The 20641-nt window shown below is 37.8% G+C and overlaps 3 protein-coding genes across 6 annotated transcripts; 2 read left to right on the top strand and 1 right to left on the bottom strand.

The window, feature by feature from the left end:
- Window positions 1–267: 267 nt before the first annotated feature.
- LOC137950781 (shaggy-related protein kinase kappa-like) lies at window positions 268–9231 on the top strand. Of its 3 annotated transcripts, none has more exons than XM_068797402.1 (13): window positions 268–531; window positions 1406–1665; window positions 2031–2123; window positions 2208–2267; window positions 2362–2634; window positions 3393–3467; window positions 4481–4537; window positions 4614–4754; window positions 6027–6077; window positions 6171–6266; window positions 6400–6483; window positions 6583–6685; window positions 8874–9231. In XM_068797402.1, exons 2-13 carry the CDS (start codon window positions 1516–1518, stop codon window positions 8960–8962), a joined length of 1272 nt encoding a protein of 423 aa, XP_068653503.1. In that variant the 5' UTR covers window positions 268–531; window positions 1406–1515; the 3' UTR covers window positions 8963–9231. The 3 variants fall into 3 exon arrangements, with proteins under 3 accessions (XP_068653503.1, XP_068653501.1, XP_068653502.1); XM_068797400.1 differs by having other exon boundaries at window positions 268–568; XM_068797401.1 differs by having other exon boundaries at window positions 268–1283.
- Window positions 9232–10326: 1095 nt separating this feature from the next.
- Window positions 10327–15131, bottom strand: LOC137949856 (prolycopene isomerase 1, chloroplastic). The gene is made up of 9 exons (XM_068796066.1): window positions 14886–15131; window positions 13685–13908; window positions 13456–13566; window positions 13125–13178; window positions 12268–12555; window positions 11918–12109; window positions 11338–11496; window positions 10942–11178; window positions 10327–10688 (listed from the first exon to the last, which is right to left on the bottom strand). Exons 1-9 carry the CDS (start codon window positions 15040–15042, stop codon window positions 10374–10376), a joined length of 1737 nt encoding a protein of 578 aa, XP_068652167.1. The 5' UTR covers window positions 15043–15131; the 3' UTR covers window positions 10327–10373.
- A 452-nt stretch (window positions 15132–15583) lies between these two features.
- Window positions 15584–20151, top strand: LOC137950188 (putative methylesterase 14, chloroplastic). 2 transcript variants are annotated; one of them, XM_068796572.1, is made up of 6 exons: window positions 15584–16170; window positions 16252–16595; window positions 17488–17727; window positions 17810–17953; window positions 18386–18520; window positions 19654–20151. In XM_068796572.1, exons 2-6 carry the CDS (start codon window positions 16347–16349, stop codon window positions 19924–19926), a joined length of 1041 nt encoding a protein of 346 aa, XP_068652673.1. In that variant the 5' UTR covers window positions 15584–16170; window positions 16252–16346; the 3' UTR covers window positions 19927–20151. The 2 variants fall into 2 exon arrangements, with proteins under 2 accessions (XP_068652673.1, XP_068652672.1); XM_068796571.1 differs by having other exon boundaries at window positions 16249–16595.
- The last annotated feature ends 490 nt before the right edge of the window (window positions 20152–20641 follow it).

The raw sequence follows: 20641 nt of genomic DNA, 5'->3' as shown, positions 1-20641 counted from the left end.
AGTTCAGCCAGAGGGCCCGATGTATCCCTATGTCTCCCTCGCCTTGCCTTCACAGTGGGGTCGTCACAGCCGACAGGACGAAAGAGAATCGACTAGCCATCGTCGCTCGGGTTCACGGTTTATCCTCTTCTGTGCACGACTACAAAATTACCCCTGATCAGCGGCCGCTTCTGATCTCGTTCCACGTGGGCTCGCCTGCCATCTAACGGATGCCGATCGCCGAGAGCAACTTCAGCGCCAAGGGGAAAAGCTGCGACGCGGACGCGGACGCGAGACACAGAGCTGAAAACGAAAGTCGGATGCTTTTTAGTAAAGCAGCGAGCGAGGGATGTGGGATTTGGACTTTGGAGAGTAGAAAAATGTGGGAAGGATCGGAGGTCCAGGTGGCTGTGAAATGAGTGCTCAATTTCACGCTTCCGTGCTTTATCTTTGTTTCTCTCTCTCTCTCTCTCTCTCTCCCTCTCTCTGAAATTCTCTTTTTTTGCCTGAAATGCGTGAAATTGGCTCTGGGTTCGTCGGACCGCGCTCTGGGTTAGTGAAAGTTAGCTTGAAGATGTCGGAATTTCAGGTTTATCAATTCTTTTTTCGATTTTTTGCTTTAGTTATTACTTCTACCTTTTTGTTCTGTTGTTTTTCTGGTTACGTGTCAGTGTTGTTATGGCTTTGCAAATAGTTGGGATCGACAGTGAGTAAGTTGTTGGGTTACAAGTTTTGGTGGAGATCAGGATCAAAGAGTTGTGTTGCTGGAAATTCTTTGTGGGGTTATTGGGTGAAGTTGAAAATGATTGGTCTCATACCCAGTTGAAACTAGTGCTGAGTTCCGTTGTGGTCTGTCTGTTTTTTTTTTTTTTTCAAATCACTAGCGTATCATGTTCTGTTTGGATGTACGGGGTCCTGATTTACACTCTATTTCCTCCATTTTGTTATGTCACTGCGATCATTCAAAGTTTCTGTCAGTGGGATCACCTTTGTTAACGCGATGTTTTCATTTTATTTTTTAAATCTATCTTTCTTCTTTTCCATTCTATTTTCGTTCTACACTTCTCAGTTAAATGGCTAGTAATTTTGCTAGCAAGACCGTTTAATATCATTGATCTTTTTGGGCTTGATCCTGTTGCACAAGGTTCTGTACTCGAACTCAAAAGCAATTTGAACATTAATTTTTTTCTCTTATGATCTATTTCATAGCAATAGTAAATTCCAATTACTTTTCTTGCTCTCTTCTTGGAGTAAGACGTGCAAAAAACATTTTGATCAACAGGTTTTCATTCTTGTGCTTGCTGGTAAGCTAAGTCTGTATTTTTTGGAATATACTGGGAAGTCTTTCACGGATTAGTTTCAGAAGAATATTATATTCCATTTTATGATTTTATCATTTATGTTTTTTTCGTTTTTGTGGCTTGAGGTTTGATGATTCATACGGAGGATTCTTGCCTGGATGCGATGAAGTTGTGCTTCGGAAATTCATTAAAATGAGCTAGATGGTGTTGTGTGCGATAGGCTTCAAGTGAACTTATGGCTTCTGCTAGTCTGGGACATGGCGGTGGAGGCAGTTCAAGGGGGATAAACAGTTTCAAAGGATCTTCCAGTTCAGTTGATTGGCTTGGGAGGGAGATGCTTGAGATGAGGTTAAGGGACAACGGCCTGGATCTGGATGATGATAGAGTAAGCTGGTGGTCTTTGGAACTCTTTTTGTTCTTTTCGCAAAAAAATGCCTCAATTCATTGAGGGGTTTTGGCAACGGGATGTTGGAAAGTACTTGGATGTTTTCTTGGGTGTTTAGGGAATGTTGGAAATCTACCTGTTTTCACTAATCCCTGGATCACAGGAGTTTCATGTTTAAGAGTTTTTTCTATGCATGAATTGTCTCTAAATGGCAATATCCTTTTAAGTGAAGCATCATGAGTCAGACCAGCCCTTGGGATACTGGCTATTGCTAAGCTTTATTAGTATCTGAGCATTCTTATAAAAGGAGGTGTTATCTTCTCTTGTGATGGTAAAAACTGCGTCTCACAGTTAAACTTTTGCAGGATAGTGAGCCAGATATTGTGGACGGCCTGGGTGCTGAGGCTGGACATGTAATAGCTACAACTATTGGTGGTAGAAATGGTCAAATAAAGCAGGTCAGGCTTGCAGAAGTTCTTTTGCTTAGTATCATTAATAACATAATTTCTGAATAATGATGACATATTTGTATTGTAATTCAGACAGTAAGTTACATAGCAGAGCATGTCGTGGGTACTGGTTCCTTTGGAGTTGTTTTTCAGGTAAATGCAGGGTACTGTACGAGCTTTCAGTGACCTCATTAGTCACTTTTCTTGCTAATGTTAGAAAGTAATTTGTTCTAGTGTTTTGATTTAGGCCAAATGTAGAGAAACTGGGGAAATCGTGGCCATCAAGAAGGTTCTCCAGGATAGGCGCTATAAGAATAGAGAGTTGCAGATCATGCAAATGTTGGATCACCCAAATATTGTTGCTCTTAAGCACTGTTTCTTCTCAACTACAGACAAGGAGGAGCTATACCTAAATCTTGTACTTGAATTTGTACCTGAGACGGTTAGCCGGATTGCAAGGCATTACAATAAGATGAACCAAAGAATGCCTCTAGTATATGTGAAGCTCTACATATACCAGGTTTGTGGTTATTTCTCAGTATGACTTGTTTTAGCTTTTTTTGTTTGGTGAACTGAGCAATTGTAATTCAGATTTAGGTAAAGTACTTAAATTTTTTTACAAATAATGATAATGGTTCAGAAAGTTGCTCTTGTTGGATAAATTTAAAGTTTCTTTTAGTGGGAAACATTTGTTGGACCTCCCTTCCTCTTTGACTTTTTTTTTTGTTTGTTTGTTTCTCTGGCCGAGATTACATTCTTTGCTTATCATGTACTTTTTGTTCCTTAATGAATTCTTTTTCTCATTATTAAACAAAATTTCCATGTTTACAATAGTCTCTTTTTAGTGGTAACTGTCTTGTCTACAACATCCTTTTGTGTTGATACTATTTTAGCTTCACCGTGTCTATGACAATGTAGTGATCCTTGATTGACTTTAAAGAACCAAAAATATGAAATAAAGGTTTCATTTGTACTTAGATTATTTTTCTTTGTGTTTCCTCTGAAAATAGAAGGCTCTTCATGCATATACTGTACATGTGAAAAAATATAATGGATTTACGCAAAGTGCTAAATGTTTTACAATGATTCCGGCAAAAAGTTCTAAACTTTTCAATCCATAGAAGTTTCCACCGATTCTAATGAAGACAAAAATGTAATCAGAAAATAGGCACTATTGGAGTAGAGATTTTTCATTCTACCGCTTGACATTTAGACTGTTAACATGACTATGTGCATTTACTTTGACTAGCTCTTATTAATAAGTTTAATTTCTAGCAGATTTGCAGGTCACTTGCTTACATACACAATTGTGTTGGTATTTGTCACCGTGATATTAAACCACAGAACTTGTTGGTAAGGTTCATCTCCCTGAATAGGCTATAACTTTTCCTTTTTAGGTGTTCTTGCATCTGTGCATGACGTAGTCATAGTTTTATCTGTCTGAATTGTGGTCGGCCAAGTATACCCTGGAAAGAGGAACCTAGCTTTGCATAACTAGTTAAAAAGTTGTCCTGCTTTTCTAGCGAAGAAAAATTAGGCATAGTTGTTTGCAAGAATCTGGCTTGCAGAAGGGAGCCTCCCTGCAATCTCTTGTTGTAAGGGATCTGCTCCCTCATCCTTTGTAAATTTTCTCTTGTTAATATAAATACATCTTTTTTTTTTTTTTTAAAAAAAAGAATATGGCTTACAGGCTGTAATTGCTGAACTACTTTTTTACTTTCCTTGTCATCTTTCAGGACTTTTGTATATTTTAATGAGTGCTCAGATGCCTTACTGGCAAATATTTTTGGCCTAAAAACAAAATAAAAGAGAGAAAATAGATGAAGAAATATAGGTAGATGAGCAAAGGCTACTTTAATCCACATCTATCTCATTGAGTGAAACTGGTTGTTTAACATTTCATCTGGTTGTTATTTATTCAACTTATAAGAGATTCTGTTTTTTTTTATTGCTGTATTCCTTTTCTGTTGCTTTTCAATACCTAAACCATCAACTAGCCTCTCATATGCTCCATTTCAATGTGCACCCACTCTGCTACTTCTCCAAAAGCCTACTTGTTAGTGCAATGCTTTAATACTTTCCTTCTCAGCAACCTGGACCCCAAGATCTGTTATCAAAAACTGTCTTAGGTTGAGGTGTAATGGTCTGTTGAGTTCTGGCCTTATGCAAATATATAAATATCGATAATCTTCTCCTGGTCTGCAGTAGGCAGTGCAATCCCTGTTAAGGAGCAATTCACTCATTCGTGTTGTTAAATAGTGCACCATTTTTCAAAAAAATCTTAGAGTACTCTTTCTTTAGACTTAGGATCCTGTTTAAGGGCTGGTACAAGCTTTTCCTTAAAAGTCTTAAATTCCAATTTTCAGGTGAACCCTCACACTCATCAGTTGAAACTCTGTGATTTTGGGAGTGCAAAAGTGTTGGTAAGCCTTTTCCTATTTTAAATATAAATGAAACTCCATCCATGTTTTATATTTAATGTTGGCGTGTATAATACAGGTCAAAGGAGAACCAAATATCTCTTACATCTGTTCGAGATATTATCGTGCTCCGGAGCTCATCTTTGGTGCAACTGAGTACACTACTGCAATTGATTTGTGGTCTACTGGTTGTGTAATGGCTGAACTACTTCTTGGTCAGGTTGTTCACTTCTCTGGCAAGTTTTAGTTTTTAATTTTTTTTTTTTTTTAAGAAAAAAGGAGGATGGACCTAAGTCCTTAAGTGCACTCATTTTCAATATTATGATCAAATTTGAATTGAATAACTTAGAAATTGACTCCTTCTTATTCTACATTAATTTATTATCATATGTATTAGAGTGGATGTTTATTTAAGAGTTTCTTATTTTTATCCAATTTTTTTATGATGAAATTGAGATAATGGCATTTTTGTAAATATAATAAAGTAACTGGCATTCCTGTAAATAGCAACCTTGTCTGCACCAGGTTCAACCTGGTTGAACCAGAACCTTGTTGACCCAGACCCAACCACTCTTTTGACCAGACCCTTTTCCGGTTCTTACATTAAGGAAAAGCCGTTTTCAGCTTAAAACTAGAAAGCTCGGCCAGTGGGTCTGGTCAGATTGTAAAGTGGACTGGTTAGATTGGTCTGGTCCACTAATATGCTTATGAAGAGATGTGAAATAATTTTTTGCTGAATGGAGGATTTGAAGAAGTGACTGAACACTTGCATGGAAAATATCATACTAGCCAACCAAACTGCTGATTTGTGTTTAAATCCAATGAAATAATACTATATCATAAAACCTGAAGGTGGTATTCTACTTTGGTCCAACCAATGGTTGAACCCAATCTAACTTAGTTAGACTAAAACCGGCCATCCTACTGGTTTGATGGCTGGTTCAGTTTTAAAAATATTGGTAAATAGAGTAGTGATGCAGCACTTCATAATATGGAATATCTAGCTGAAGAATTTTTGAGGACTGTCGATTATTCCAAAATCTCTCATGTTGATGAAAGAAGATGAAATAAAGAGACCCAATTTAAAGAGGATTGAATTTCCTAGTTCAGCTATTTTTGGAACTTGTGTCCAAAATAGGAAATTCAGGCCTCTTTAAATTTAGCATCTTTATTTCTTCTTTCAAAAATATGGACTTGAATCCAACTCCTTTTCCTTCTTCTTAAAATCATTTTACCTTAAATACTCTATGCATTTCATTAAGGACATGACAAAGGCCTCTGACTGCAAAAACTGGACCTGCTGTGACTTGAAGATGCTGCATAGTACTAGAGGAAAATTTTCTTTCTGTGGTCTGTCTCTTCTGTCTTTTCTTTCAGTCTGGGCTCTCTGTTTGTCATTTTATAAGTAACAGCTAGTGTTAGTGTCTGAATGTATCTATACTGGTTTTCATTCAATTCTTCTCGTGCTCATCTCTTTCTGTCTAATTAACAGCCTCTATTTCCGGGAGAGAGTGGGGTTGACCAACTGGTTGAAATTATCAAGGTAATAAAGCAACTTACTAACCTTACTCGTATTACTGGACAAATGACATTATGATTCTGACTTTCAAATGGTTTGTTCAAAATGGTTATACAGGTATTGGGAACACCCACAAGGGAAGAGATAAAGTGTATGAATCCAAACTATACAGAGTTCAAGTTCCCCCAGATAAAGGCTCATCCATGGCATAAGGTGCGTCATCCTCCTTGTATTCTCTTAGTGATCCATGCTTTCACTTTTGATATGGGAAAAATAATCCATTACAGAAATAGGAACTATGGCATGGAAATCTGATACTTAATCTCCATTGTTTTACTGATTGTAGGTTTTCCAAAAGCGGTTACCTCCTGAAGCAGTGGACTTGGTGAGCAGGTTTCTACAATACTCTCCTAATCTGCGATGTACTGCTGTAAGTTCAATCTTTTACTGTTGAACAGTATTGAATTTGAGAGTTCAGTTATTGATCTCTCCATATTGTTCAATGATTTCCTATGTGAGGTGCTGACAGTTAGAAGCCTGCATACATCCCTTTTTTGATGAGCTGAGAGACCCTAATACTCGCCTTCCTAATGGTCGCCCTCTGCCTCCTCTCTTCAATTTCAAACCTCAAGGTAAGAGAATTCAAACTCTTAGCGCAAATAAACTCTTAAGAACTTAAAACGGATGCTGCTATTGATTCTCACAGTTCTTCAAAATGAGCAAATGTATTTTGTTCGTCATCTTTAGGCTCATGGCATTGTTCTCGTCCATGGAGCAGAGAGGTCTATAAAATAAAAAATCTTTTGTTTCTATTCTTGTTAGCAAGGTCAATTTATGATTGTGTATCAGTGGTGATGACATGTGACTATTTTAAACATTAAGTTGGTAGCATGATACTATTTACCATTGCTACCATTTCTTTGGGTCTTGTAGAAGTGAGAGATTAAGAGGAGAGGGAAGGGAGGAGAGAGAAGAAAGAGAGAAAAAGGCTCGGGTGTAAACCTGAATTGTGGCACTGGGTTGGAAGTTAGAAATTGACCTCCACTCATTCTTAAATATCACTTGAGTGAATAAGTACAATGATAAAATTACCCCTCTATTATAGTTTATCCATAACTTTCTAATTACAAGGTATAAAAAGCTGTAGACCAACTACTAAGTAATTCAGAACAATTTCGTACTCCTAGAGAGTGAACTGATAAGGATAAAATGACCAAAATGCTTTTGTTACATATAATTTAAGACTTTCTCTCAAACTGGAGCGTATATATCTAGTAGCCCTAGTTTGTTACAAAAGATCCCAATTTATCTTTATCCCAAAATTTTAGTAAAAATATCGCCTAGCTGATCAACAAATTTGATGTAGGGATTGACTAGGACACCACTCATCATATCATCACAAATAAAATGTAGTCAACCTCCATATGCTTGGTTCTTTCATGAAACATAGGGTTATTATTGATAAAGATTAACATCTTGATTATCACAATGCATCATTACAAAATCCTTTTATGATGGATCCGAACTCAGTTAAAACAGATCAAACCCATATAAGTTCATTGATTCTGTGTGCCATTGCCCTATACCTTGCTTTCGCATTGACCGAGCAACGACATTTTGTTTCTTGCTCTTCTAACTAATGAGATTTCCTCTAACAAACACAGTACCTAATGGTTGACTTCCTGTCCGACCTAGATTCAGCATAATCATCATCCGAATACTCCGCAATCTCCAAATAACCATGAGGTTCATATAGTAAGCCCTTCCTGGTAGTCCTTTGAGATACTTCAAAATTTTGTATTGCCTCCAATCTTTCTAGGAGTCATCATGAACTGACTCACCACACTAACCACAAATGTGATGTCTGGCGAAGTCTCTATTGCATAGATTGGTTTGTCGAGTCTTCTATACATAGTCTTGTCCTTAAGTACTAGATTCATGCCTTCGTGAAGATTATGATTTACCTCCATAGATGTCTCAATAGGTTTTGCTGTGGTTGGCCATATGGCTGTGGTTAAGTATTAGATTCAGAAAGACGACATTACTGTAATACCATGATAGAAGTGAGAGATTAAGGCAAGAGAGGAGCATAGAGTTGAAAGAGAGAACAAGGCTTGGGTGTAAAACCTGTAGTACTGCAATGTGTGGCTCTGGGTTGGAGGTTAGGAATTGACCTCCACCCTTCTTAAATATTACTTGAGAGTGAAGTATAATGATAGAATTATCCCTCTATACTAGTCTATCAATAGTTCTAACTCTTTATTTACAAGGTATAAAAAAATAATTATTAAGTAATTCAGAGCACTTCTCTTCTAAGGAAACTTGTCCACTAAAGGCACAGATTTGATCAATACTCTGTAAAGGGTTTTATTAAAGTACAAAACTGTTTTAAACTTTTAAGGAATGTTACCTCCCATCAGTAGAGAAGGCCTTACTATGGATGACGATATCAAATCCAGCATAGCATATCTGACAACAATTTTTTTTCAAAAAACTTGGGTGGGTATTGTGGAAACCCAGTATGTACTCAAATACTTGATCCATATTGAGTATTACACATTATATAATGCCTTAATTTCCCCAAGATCTTTATGTCTTATGTAATGCCTGGAATGCCTCCTCAAAATACGGGGGCGACAGTGTAATGTAAATGTGGATACACTGATATATGCGCACCAGAGTAAAGAAAGCAAAAAAACTGGAATCGATGTGGTGGTGACAGAAGAGCTCCACGATGATTTCATTGCCTAGTCTTACTCATGTGGGTTTTAATGGCTTCTAAAATGCAATTCTGACTTTTTCTTCTCTTGTTTTGGACAGAGCTTGCAGGAATCCCACCAGAAATTCTTGCTCGACTTATCCCAGAGCATGCAAGAAAACAAAACCTTTTTATGGCTTTGAACACTTAATGACCTCGATGGCTCTACTCCCATCTCCTTATTCTTGGTTATCTGCTCGAGGTGAAGTGATAATGTAAAGTTCCCTGACTTTTTATCCCACCTCCCCCTGATTTATTTTGTACTTTTGTTTGCTTGTTTGTTCTGTTTTGTTTCTGTTTTTGTTTTTTTTGTTTTTGGAGGGGGGTGTCTGCTTCTTTGAGAGGTAGCTGTAATTGTTCCCACAATCTGAATTTTTTGAGGCTCGAGTATAATGTAATAGACTTGAGTTTCTTCAGTAAGGCTATGGGTTTCGAATTCGTCTTGTTTGTCCTTCTGGTTCTTAGAGACTGGAAACCTCTGCAATGACAGATGCCTTGGGAAATCGATCCAATGCCAATCATTCAACTATCAAGCTGTGTACTTGGTGCTGCCCTTGGTTAATGCATATAGGATCCTAATAAGGGACCGTCTGTGTCGTGGAAGGTGAACACGATGGAATTTTCTTTTTTAACAGGAGATTTTATATTGATAATTTTTTATTACAAAATATTTTTTCTTTGATCAGATGGTTAAGAGTATAATCAGGACCACAAATTTTTTTCGAAACAGTTCTATGCTTTATGCTCTTCTTAGGACTAAACATACACAATAACCAGAAACAAATTTCAGAGTCAAGGGTTTAGGGTTTAGGGATGGTCAATCACTTTAGCGAAAAATATGCTCGAAGTTAGTAGTCCTATTGATTCCAATACCTAGGTGTTGAAGTTATCAGAATTATTCAAGGTGTTTTTGTTATTTAGTCTCTTCTTTACTTCGTTTTCTCCTTCTTAATGTAGCCCTTACGTATCCATGGAAATACAGGCTTTTGTAAAATGATCTCCCTTCTCCTCCTTTCTCTTGTCCTCACTCTTCTTCCTTGACTTCACTCCTCTCTTTTCGGCCTTCTTCTCCTCCTTCTCCTTCTACTCTTTTCTCTCGTAATTTTCTTTGCCTAAACATTGTGTAGACTAGATTAAGACCCTGGAATTTATATGGTATCAGAGTAGGGTTCCAGGGCTTGTATTCTTTCCTGCTCAAGCTTTTTTAATTGGCTGGATAGACAGCTTCATGGGTGCTGCAAGGAGATTAATGGCTGGCATCTTCCTGCAAAAGATGGAGTTTTTTCCTTACCTCTTCTCTTGGTTGTGATTGTGTTTGAAATTCCTTATTCCATCAGTAAGATAGAAGATTCAGGCTCCAAATCCCAAAAGAAGTCCATTCACTTAGTGGAAGGCAACATGAAAAGAATGTAAAGAAGGTTGGACTGTTTTGACCTAGATCAAATTATTGGCAACTAAAGGTAATGCTACGAGAAACTGAGCTCATACGCCTTGAAAGTTGGATCTCCAGCTTCATAAAAAAAAGCTGCAGGGATGGAGTTCTACCCTGCAATTTGATAACTTTAGATACCAACAGCATCAAGGAGTTCAGAATGTTGAGACACAGAAACTAATGAATTGGCAACTATAGCACCACTGGCTGCAACTGCTGGAATTCCAATGCCCGGAAAGGTTGAATCACCACAGCAGTAAAGCTGGGGGATTGGAGTTGTGTGCCCGGGGAAAGTGTCTTGGCCTGCCTCTATAGCAGGTCCATAGGTTCCTCTGTTTCTCCTAAGGAACCGCTTATGCGTCAGAGGGGTTCCAACCAACTTCACCTCACAATTATCACGGTTGAAGCCTGGTCCAACTGCACGTTCAACGGCTCTCCACATTACCTGGGTTCATAGAATGTAAAAACACAACTCTGTAAAGGATCCACACATAGAATCACTCTGACACTCTTCTGTTTCATACCAAAGGCACAAGCAGAAGTAGAGTGCATGTAAACGAGAGGTGTATATGTCAGATGAATTTTAAGCAGAGTTTTTCAAGTCTTAACAACTTCTTACAAAAAAAAAAGTACTACATATGTGAAACCATGATTATGATATATTATAAAGAATCCTAAAGTAAAAAAATCATAATTACCTCAGATCGTTCAGCTTTTAATCTTTTGTACTCAGAGCTTCTGCGATCCAGTCCTTCCCACAATTCATATGGTTCTGTTCCTGGTGTATAAGCATGCAATACATGTTTCCCTGGTGGAGCCAAATCCTTACCGAGCACACTCGGTATGGAGATCAAAACAACATTCTGATCAGCGTCAACTCCCCTGCTCCAGTCATTTACAACAATATGATGGATGCCCAAGTCGTTGCGGATGTTCTGGTGGTTAAAGATTGCTATTAATGATGGAATTCACATTGGGTGGATATTTTTTTGAGGAAAGGTGACAAGCTAGAAATGAATGTTAGATAAGGAGCTAACTGAAGTTGGTTCAATCTAACAGCTTTGCTAGAGCAACATATGGTTACAACAACTCACCTGTGCATCAAAGCCTAAGTGGAGGTGCATGAATGATTCACATTGTTTCGTCCTTTTTATTCTTTCCATGTATTCCTTTGGAATGGCCTCTGCAGGTAACAGATCAAGTGTATCCCACATTGATGCATTGCTGACAACAGCCTTCTTAGCCCGCACAAACTGCACAATTGAAATAATTAAATTAGTTCAATGAGTTCAACCATGAAAACCTCAGTGAACTATTTAGTTAATGTTATGGAATTGATAACTGCACTTAGCAATTAATAAAGTATCAATGTAATGGGCAATCAAGCTATCCTGATCGCAAACTTCACTAAAGGCTCTAAGAATTCTGATTAGTCAATGAAAATATCTAAAATGTTAATTTCGAAAGAACAGTACAGATAGGATAGCTAGTGTATTCATCTGCAGCATTAAATGGTTGATCTTCATTCAGAATCCACAGGCCCTGCACGAAAATCTAGCTGCTAACTGATATGTAATTAGGAAACCTAAAATGGGAAGTACCAGTTTGAATCCTTTAAGACAGAACAAACAGAAGTCAGTCTTGCAAGAGAAAACAACAAAAACTGATACATACTTGGCCATTCTTCAGCTTGACTCCAGTAGCTCTGCCATTTTCAACAACAATATTAGAGACGTGGGCACCTAAACTGATCCTCCCTCCAAATTTTTGCATACCTCTAACAAGTGCATCAACAACACCGCCACTCCCATCGAGAGGGTATTCAAGTGTACAACCTGGCTTATACCATTCTGCAAACATGTAAACCTGAAATTTCGAGATTAAATTAAAAAAATAAAGTCGATACATAACTTTCAGGTTTTCTCAAGATTGATTGTTTCAGTCCAAGTCAAACTAAATTCCTTCAAGATTAACATTAGTGGGCAAGAAAAAACACATTATTATAACTTATGAACCTCACTTACCATCTCTGCTGATAGTATACCATCAGATTTCACTCCTGCAAGTAGAAAGCACAAAAGATCCACCCAATTATGAATAAAAGGATCTTTCAACTCCAACGAGTCCATGATCTCAGAAAAGGGCCGTAGAAGCTTTGTAGCACTAAAAGCTCCTTGGGGTCCCATCTTTATGAAAGATTTTAGTAGTGAAGGGGCATATCTTGCTGCAGCTGTGGAAACAACGCCAATATCACTTCGAATAGACAGAGGTGGTAAGGCTGTTGCCGCGGCAGACATGGGAAGTACAGCATCCTGTGGAAGATTTCTTAGGTTTCATTGATGAACTATGGAGATCATGATTTGTTATTTTCTCTTTTATTTTGGCGAGTACACTTTGGCATACCAATGAATGCACACCAAAATAGAGATATAGAGATAGTCATAAACTGGTTAACTAATTAGCGACTTCTACTCTCTTTAAACACCGGCTGAGCATGTGTTTTCTCATTCAAAAGCTCGGGTTACTATAGAGAAAAGGAAAGATTGCTATGATTTTTCAGTTGATTGCAACTAATTTGCTTTCCTTGCATTACATACTGTTGCCATGACACACCTCACTTCAGTGAAGGAGTCCACGACGAAAAGGTTTAACCTCATTAGATTATCAAGATGGTATAGGACATTGAGCAATACCCCTATTATTTAGATTAACTATGCAGTAACTCGAAGCATTAGATGGAAAAACAGGTGATGTGTGTGTATGTGTGTGGCACTGCAGTATGCACTAACATAAGTATCTGTGTGTCTATAGATGGACAGATAGAATAACACAGACAGAGATATGGATAGCAATGGTCAAGTCTAAACCAAGTTAAAAGCACCAGAAGTTTTCTCCATTCACGAGCAGCTTCCATACTGACATACTTTTCAAGATCCTGTAAAAAGGTACAAAAAATTCAACACCATCATCTATCTGATGAAGATTGATTCATCAATTCAAATAATAGGACAAACCATTTTTCTTTTTCTTTTTTTTCAGCTGAGTAAAACAGCTCAAACTTACGAGTCTCGATTCAGAGAGAATCCTACTTCTTTTCCACCATTTTCAAAATGACAAAGCTTTTGCTATAAATTATTCTGAACATGTTCTTTATTGTTTATTTAAATAATAAATTATTCATAAGAAAAGGAGATGGTCAGTGAGAGAATCACCTTAAGAAACTCTGTTGGGCCTATCCGAGAGAGGAATTCACCTTCGGGTAAGTAGACCATCCAGGAGTCATAACTGGCACATGGAACAGACTCATCCATTGCATCCAACACCTATAATTCATGAAGTGAAAGTCATATATGTCTCTATCAGAAAAAAAACATGGCCATACTACTCGTCACATTTTTTCATTTAACTTCTATTGTAGTAAAGAAAATATAGTTCAACTACCTGTGCAAGAGGATTAGCCTGAGGACCTCTTGATTGGAAACCAGAGAAAAGAGATGGACCTGAGTCAAACTTAAAGCCTTTGATGTCAAACGAGTGAGCTGCCCCACCAGGTAGGTCATGACTTTCTAGAACAAGGACATCTTGCTTATAACGAGATAAAAGCCCTCCACAACATAGTCCCCCAATACCACTTCCAATGATAACAACATCAGCTTCCGGCTTTCCTGCATCGTTCAGCATTCTTCTATTACTCATAAGTCTTCCACATACAAGATTCGAATAACAAATTTTACAGTGAGAAATACAATCACTCTATATGAGACAAAATAGAAAATTTTCATCTGCAAAGCCCCCTTGCATGCCAACTTTTAGAAGCAGACCAAAATGCAAAATGTATAATTTTATTAATTTTTCTTGTTGACTCTCCAGTTCCGGTTTCTGGTTCTGTAATGTTCGAAATGCAGTAGTGGATTGTGTTCATTTATGACCAGAAGAGTGGTATTTGCTTCAAAATAACAGTTTTATCTTCACAGTTTTTTCCTGTCAATATTACTACTTAAACATACAGATAATATATCCAGCCAATATTACTTCATTGAAAAGATAATATTCGTACCAAAATATTTATTTTCCTGCGAAGAACTTCAAACAGCTATCCTTATCTTCACTTAGATATTTCAATTCCAGCTTCAGCCTCTGTAGTTTCTATCTCCAGCATAACATAAAACAAGAATCAAATGATAATAATCCTATTCCACAAGTCACCTCCCGACCATCCTTAATAACCTACGACGATGTACAATGAATTGAAATTGTTTTAAGTTTTACTTTCCACCTAAAGGATCTCTCTCAGAGTTCCAACTGAGCTTCTTACGTGTTGACAGCATGATCCTGTAACTAAACCTAAAAAATTTAAACGTGATCAGAAGCATCGTCCTACACTACTTCTATCAAAATACTGAAAGTCGCACACTATACTTTCCATTCAAAATCATTTTCGATGAAGAAGTCACCAGTTTTTTAACTCAAAACCAAGACAAATTAACTGGCAAACTCGTTTCCGTTTACCCTCTCTTGACACGCAATAAACATCAAACGGAGCTCATACGTCATTAAATCCTCTCCAGCACATGTCCTACCAAAATCAAACAAGGTACAGAGAAAGAGCATGCTAACCAGCGGAACACAGAGGGAGAGAAACCTGGGAATGGACTCTTCTCGTTGAAGGAGAGGTGACCGTTAGAGAAGGGAGGGTTCTCCACGTTTGAATTTCGCGCCGAAACCGTCCTTCCTCTCCTAAATTTGAAAAGGGAGTATAGAATCTGGGATTGGAGAGGAGTTCCCAGAACCAGAGGCATTGCCACAAAAACAAAAATTGGAATGACAATTGGCACAGAGTTAAGAATGGATTAACGAGAAGAAAAGCATCAGCGGAAAACTTCCGCCACCGGTGGTCGAAATTCCTTAACAAACGAATGAAAGAGAAAGGACCAAAATGGCGGGCGGTGGGTGGCACTATGTCGGCCACGTTAGAGAGTCGAGATTCTTCAGATAAGAGCGCGATTTATCCCCTCCGAATCGACCAGGAACTGAAAAAACAGATTAATATAAATTAATCTTTGATAGGTTAATTTTACGTTTCACTGTTGATGGACCCCCGCACGGGCCCTGGAGCAGGTACGTTAGCGGTGCAATTTAGCAAGAGAACAGAAGCAGCCAAAAATGTCTCCTTGAAGCAAGAGCGAGGACGACGGGAAAATCGCGACTTGTAAAAAAAAAAAAAAAAAAAATTTCCAGCTTTGGTAATTGAATAATTGAAGATATTAAATAAAAAAATTTCCATAAATTTCGTGAGAGATGAGAAGCGTTGGAAGCTATGTACGATTGACAAGCGTCTTCCACTCGCTGCAAATCTCCTTCAGTTCCTCTGGTTACTTTCCGCTCTGATTCCTGTCACCCTTGTTTCATTTCAATCTTGTCTTGAATTCCACCAGGAAAATTCTTTTCTAGTACGGATAGTTCGCATCTGGGTCGGTGCTGAATCTCGTTTCTGCGATTTTTGAAACGGAATTGTGGAAGCGTTCATGACATCATGGAAATGCCTCACAGATAGTTTATTTTGTTCTTTTTATTTTTCTTCTTCTTCGCAATTCGAGTTGACACAGTAATACTTGCAATTTTGTTTTTTTGTTCGTATCAATTACTTGTTCTTTTCTCATCTGGATTCTCTGTTTGCAGAATCTACTGACTATTTGGCTTTTTGTTTATCGACTTTCTGCTCCGATCTCTTTCTCTTTGTATCCTAGAAAAACAGGCTTTATATTTGGTTGGGGTTCGGTTTTCCTTTTTTTTTTTTTTTTTTTAAAGTTCTTCTGTGCGTGAATAATCCAGTGATATTCCAACTGAGTAATGCAGATGAAAGAAAAGGCAAATAATGACAACACTCATGTGGGTCCTTTTCTGAACTTGTTGTCCTCTTCCAACCGGTAGGCGAACGAATTTTGACCTTTTTCCTGCAACGATTTTCCGCCGACTCGTTCATAATTTTTTCTTTATTTTTATAGAAGAATTTGAATCTTTCCTCCGAGTTCACTGGAAGACAGTGCAATTTATCCCCATAAAGGTCCTTCGCGCTTTGATCTTCTTTCCTCCGAGTTTACAAATGGGTAATAAACTGATTTGCATGCCAAAGAAGGGAAGCAGAGATATTGGATCCAAGAGCAAGAGAAGCGGGCGTCTATCACAGAGAAAGATGGCCATGGAAGAAGAATTATTGCACCGGCAAGCTCTTTCCATGGCAATTCAGCAGCACCAGCTCTCTCAAAGGTTTGAGGGGTCCATGTCACGCCGAATCGGATCTACAAGCTCTCGAAGGAGAACAATGTCTGATACATTCTCCAATGGGAAGCAGGTTGGGGTTGCATGATTTCTTCTATTGCTTGTCTTGTTTCCATCCTAGTTTTTGACTTGTTGCTGCTTGCTAGAAAAGTGATTCTGCGGCCAATTTAAGCATTTTTGACTAATAACTAGAGAGAGATAATGCGTGCAACATGAAATAACTTAAGACCTGCAAGACCAACATACTGGTGTAGATGAAAACTAGTTGGCCAATCCCCTCTCACTACTTAAAGTGGCGTGGGATTTACTTATCTCTCAGCCAAATGGATCAACTTATGAACCTTCTTTTGGCTATAATTCAATAAAAGTTATGATTTTACTCCAAGTGATTGGTGAAACAAAAAGGGGCTAAACATCATCTGTTTTGATCGTTGGCTTGAGAGGATGAAGTGATAATAGTGTGTGGTAGTTGAAGTCTACAGTGAGAGCAGTATAGCACCTCAGAATTGTTAAAGAACATGTAAGCTGCTTATTTGACAACTCCGTCCTAGTCACAGCTTTCGCATTATCTTCACATCAGCCTTTAGAAACTAGGTTGTATAATTTCAAGTTACACATCTTATCGTTCTTTCTTGAAGTTATTATTTCCACTTTGAGCTTAGTTGGAAATTTTTCAGATTTGTATGCGGACAGAAGTGCCCCGGACTGGGGCTTTGATCTGTATGAGCTCAAAAAGTATGGCTGGAACAGGGAATTGTCATTCCCATAAGCTGTATTTTGTTCATCTTAAGATCATAAATAGATTGGGTTATTTGTGTTCCATAATCTGTATGAATCACTTTAAAGTTATTAAGATGTCTTGTGATTTCAAGATTCCTACCACCATCGTAAAATTGAATGCAAAGTATTGATTCTTGTGGCATGTAAAAAGCATGTATTTCTAATCCTGAAACATATCTTTGCAGGATCAAGATTTTATGGAGAATATTAAGACCAAAAAATTTGTTCTTATCCATGGAGAAGGATTTGGAGCATGGTGTTGGTACAAGTCGATTTCTCTGTTGGAGGAAGTAGGCTTGTTTGCCACTGCACTAGATCTCACAGGATCAGGGATTGACCACACAGATCCAAACTCAGTATCAACTCTGGCAGAGTATTCAAAGCCACTTATTGACTATCTAAGAAAACTCCCTGAGGATGAGAAGGTATTCAGTGGGTTAACTCCTTTAAGCCTAATCTTTTTGGATTATTTTATTGAACACTTTCATGATCCTTTCAGCACTACAGGTTATTTTGGTTGGTCACAGTTGTGGAGGGGCAACTGTATCTTATGCTCTAGAGTCTTGTCCGGAGAAGATCTCAAAGGCAGTTTACTTAAGTGCCACAATGGTGGCAGATGGGCAGAGACCCTTCGATGTATTCACGGGAGAGGTATGTTATGCTCATGCAAGGCATTTGTGCTCTGGTCAACTCATCACATGAAGGTGCCACATTGTGAACTCTTACTTCTCAACTCACCAGGCTCCCCTGTTGCCTATGGTCTCTATCTTATACCTATGCATATTAAATTTGTTTTTAAGGTAACGTCCTGGAGAAGTGAACCCTTGGCATAATGCCTATGCAAGCTGATGACCATTACAGAAAATGGTTAGGAACAGTTGTATCTAGCATGTTGTGGTAGTAGATCTGTGAAAATATAAGTTTCTCAAATGTGAATTAGTTCCACTGCTTATTCTACTGCATTTAACAATAGCCAACAACTACAAAAACATGATTAGAGATAGCAGTATCAATTATATCTCTGTACTGTGCTACTTCATCTTTAAAGTATAATTTTCTGATGTAAAGATTGGTATTTTGCAGCTAGCATCTGCTGAAATATTTATGCAGGAATCGCAGTATCTAAAGTATGGTAATGGTAAAGACAAGTCTCCTACAAGTCTCATGCTAGACAAACAACAGATCAAGGGACTATATTTCAACCAGAGCCCCTCTAAGGTATTATTTTTTTAGACCATTTCTTCTTTTTTTTCAGTTTTAAAATTTTGGGGAGAAGAACTTCTTTGTATGATTGGAGCATCTTGTATGTATTTGTTGAATGCTTTAAGCTGGATCATTGGCAAATCCATTTTAGCTATTCTTAGTAATCTCTGCTACTTTTTTTGTTTTTTTCAACTCTCTTTTATCTGTCCCAACTTCCCTTGATATTTCAGTTAATATTAATGTTAAGTTGAACAGATGGTGATGATTGACATATATAAAAAATTTCTCTCACCACCCTGCTTAATTGGTTGTTCACTGAAGCATTGAATTCCAAGTGTAGAGCCAGTCCATAGGTCTAATAATGGGTATAAACAAGAAGGAAACCTTCGATTGAGTACAAGTCAACATGATGATACATTGCAATTGACAGGTTCGAGTAATCCAAGTTCAGAACAATCATTTGTATGTTATGCTGAGGCAGAATATCAAGCATTCTGAACTTTGTTCCTTAAAAACTTTCATGAGCAGTTCTGTTGTGACCAGAAAAAAACTGTCTTATCCTATAACTTCTGACCAGCACAGGAATTGGTACAGAAAAATTCTATTTGAAGGTTCTTCTAGTTGTGATGATCGATTAGGAAATCATAAACTTGTAATTTTTGACATATATATTTTGTGCTGCCCTGAGTGTGTTACAAGCCATATATGACAGGCAACTGATTTGCAAAATGTACAAAAAGACAAACCCAAATCTGAGAAGCAAGGGAGCATCTTGCATTCCCAGAAAATAGGACTAGAATTCTTTCTGACCTTTTAATAGGAAAGATTGAGGCAGGTGAGACACAGTAGGATCTCAACAAACAAAGACATTAAGAGTTTCTACTTTACCATTGAATGTGGCACTACAAAGATGACACAGACAAGTGAATCAAAATGTCTTTTCTTCTCTATCCATCTTCTCAACTAAAAGGCCTATTTGAAAAAAAAAAAAAAAAACAGAGAAAGAAAGAAAAGGAAAAGAGTGAAAATGGTTTTAGTTGTAAAAAGGCATTAAAGGAGTGTGGGTTTCATTTACAGAAATGGTTCTAAACAGCTAATGAGTGAATTACCTGCACTTATTCTGCTCTAACTGGAAGGTCTGTTCGCAGGATGTTGCATTGGCTATGGTTTCCATTAGGCCAATCCCTCTGGGACCCATCATGGAGAAACTGTCTCTATCGCAGGAGAAATACGGTAGTGTACCTCGTTACTACATCCAGACACTGGAAGACCACACTCTCTCCCCAGACATTCAAGAGAAGCTAGTGAGAGATAATCCACCTCAGGGGGTGTTTAAGATCAAAGGTAGTGATCACTGCCCCTTCTTTTCAAAGCCACAGTCCCTGCACAAAATTTTACTTGAAATTGCCCAGACACCATGAAACATGATTCCATACATGAGCTGCTCAAAGACGTTCGGATTGATCACAGAAAGTGGTAGTGTTTATTTATTGTTGTACTATGTAGTTAGATGGAAGGGAGAGGTGTGATGGGTGAGCTCCAGGAATGATGAGCATTAAAGATAGAAGAAGCTTGTAGATTATTTGCATTTGTTGTACATTAATTATTTGATGAAATCATCAAAACAAAGTTGTACGTATGATGACTGCCCCTGTGATTCAAAGTAATGTTTACATTTTAGTATCATCAAATATTGACTTACTTCTTAATTACTGTTCTTGTTAAGTTCAGACATAAAATGTCATTTTTTCCCTTACATAGGGGAGCTTCCCCTAACTGTGCTTGTGATGGGGAAGCCTCCCCTCGACCTATGGAGGTAAGGAGATTTTCTACTGCCTTTCAAATTTTTTCTATAGGCCTTTTAAGGCATTGTTTAGCCAATTGAGCAGTTGTCCTACCCAAATTGAGCTTTGAAAATCTCCGACAACAACATTCTTTGAAATCTTTTTTTGAAAACTTCATGCCCATTTGATCTAATCTTCTATGGCATGGTTATGTGCTTCCATTTTCAAAACATGCACCTTTCTGTTTAGCAAGATCATTTGAATGTAAAACTTAATTTGCTTATTCCTCCCAAATCATGTTCCATGACGAATGAATCTTCGGGGTAGAAGCAGAAGGAGAATCAAAGAAAGA

The sequence above is a fragment of the Aristolochia californica genome, unplaced genomic scaffold (assembly GCF_029961685.1).
Source record: "Aristolochia californica isolate CCGP_79_NKW_82.1479 unplaced genomic scaffold, dmAriCali1.0.hap1 SCAF_14, whole genome shotgun sequence".
In the NCBI taxonomy this organism is placed as follows: Eukaryota; Viridiplantae; Streptophyta; class Magnoliopsida; order Piperales; family Aristolochiaceae; genus Aristolochia; species Aristolochia californica.
This window is presented reverse-complemented; position numbering and strand designations above follow the sequence as displayed.

Bases quoted from the DNA above. Each gene is read 5' to 3' on its own strand.
- LOC137950781 (XM_068797402.1), top strand. From the start codon at position 1,516: ATGGCTTCTGCTAGTCTGGGACATGGCGGTGGAGGCAGTTCAAGGGGG. The intron at 3,468-4,480 runs GTAAGGTTCATC...TCCAATTTTCAG, and splicing joins TTAAACCACAGAACTTGTTG to GTGAACCCTCACACTCATCA. The intron at 4,755-6,026 runs GTTGTTCACTTC...TCTAATTAACAG, and splicing joins CTGAACTACTTCTTGGTCAG to CCTCTATTTCCGGGAGAGAG.
- LOC137949856 (XM_068796066.1), bottom strand. From the start codon at position 15,042: ATGCCTCTGGTTCTGGGAACTCCTCTCCAATCCCAGATTCTATACTCC. The intron at 11,179-11,337 runs GTGAGTTGTTGT...TTTAACCACCAG, and splicing joins ACTTAGGCTTTGATGCACAG to AACATCCGCAACGACTTGGG. The intron at 10,689-10,941 runs GTAATTATGATT...CTATGAACCCAG, and splicing joins TAAAAGCTGAACGATCTGAG to GTAATGTGGAGAGCCGTTGA.
- LOC137950188 (XM_068796572.1), top strand. From the start codon at position 16,347: ATGGGTAATAAACTGATTTGCATGCCAAAGAAGGGAAGCAGAGATATT. The intron at 16,596-17,487 runs GTTGGGGTTGCA...ATATCTTTGCAG, and splicing joins CATTCTCCAATGGGAAGCAG to GATCAAGATTTTATGGAGAA. The intron at 17,954-18,385 runs GTATGTTATGCT...GGTATTTTGCAG, and splicing joins TCGATGTATTCACGGGAGAG to CTAGCATCTGCTGAAATATT.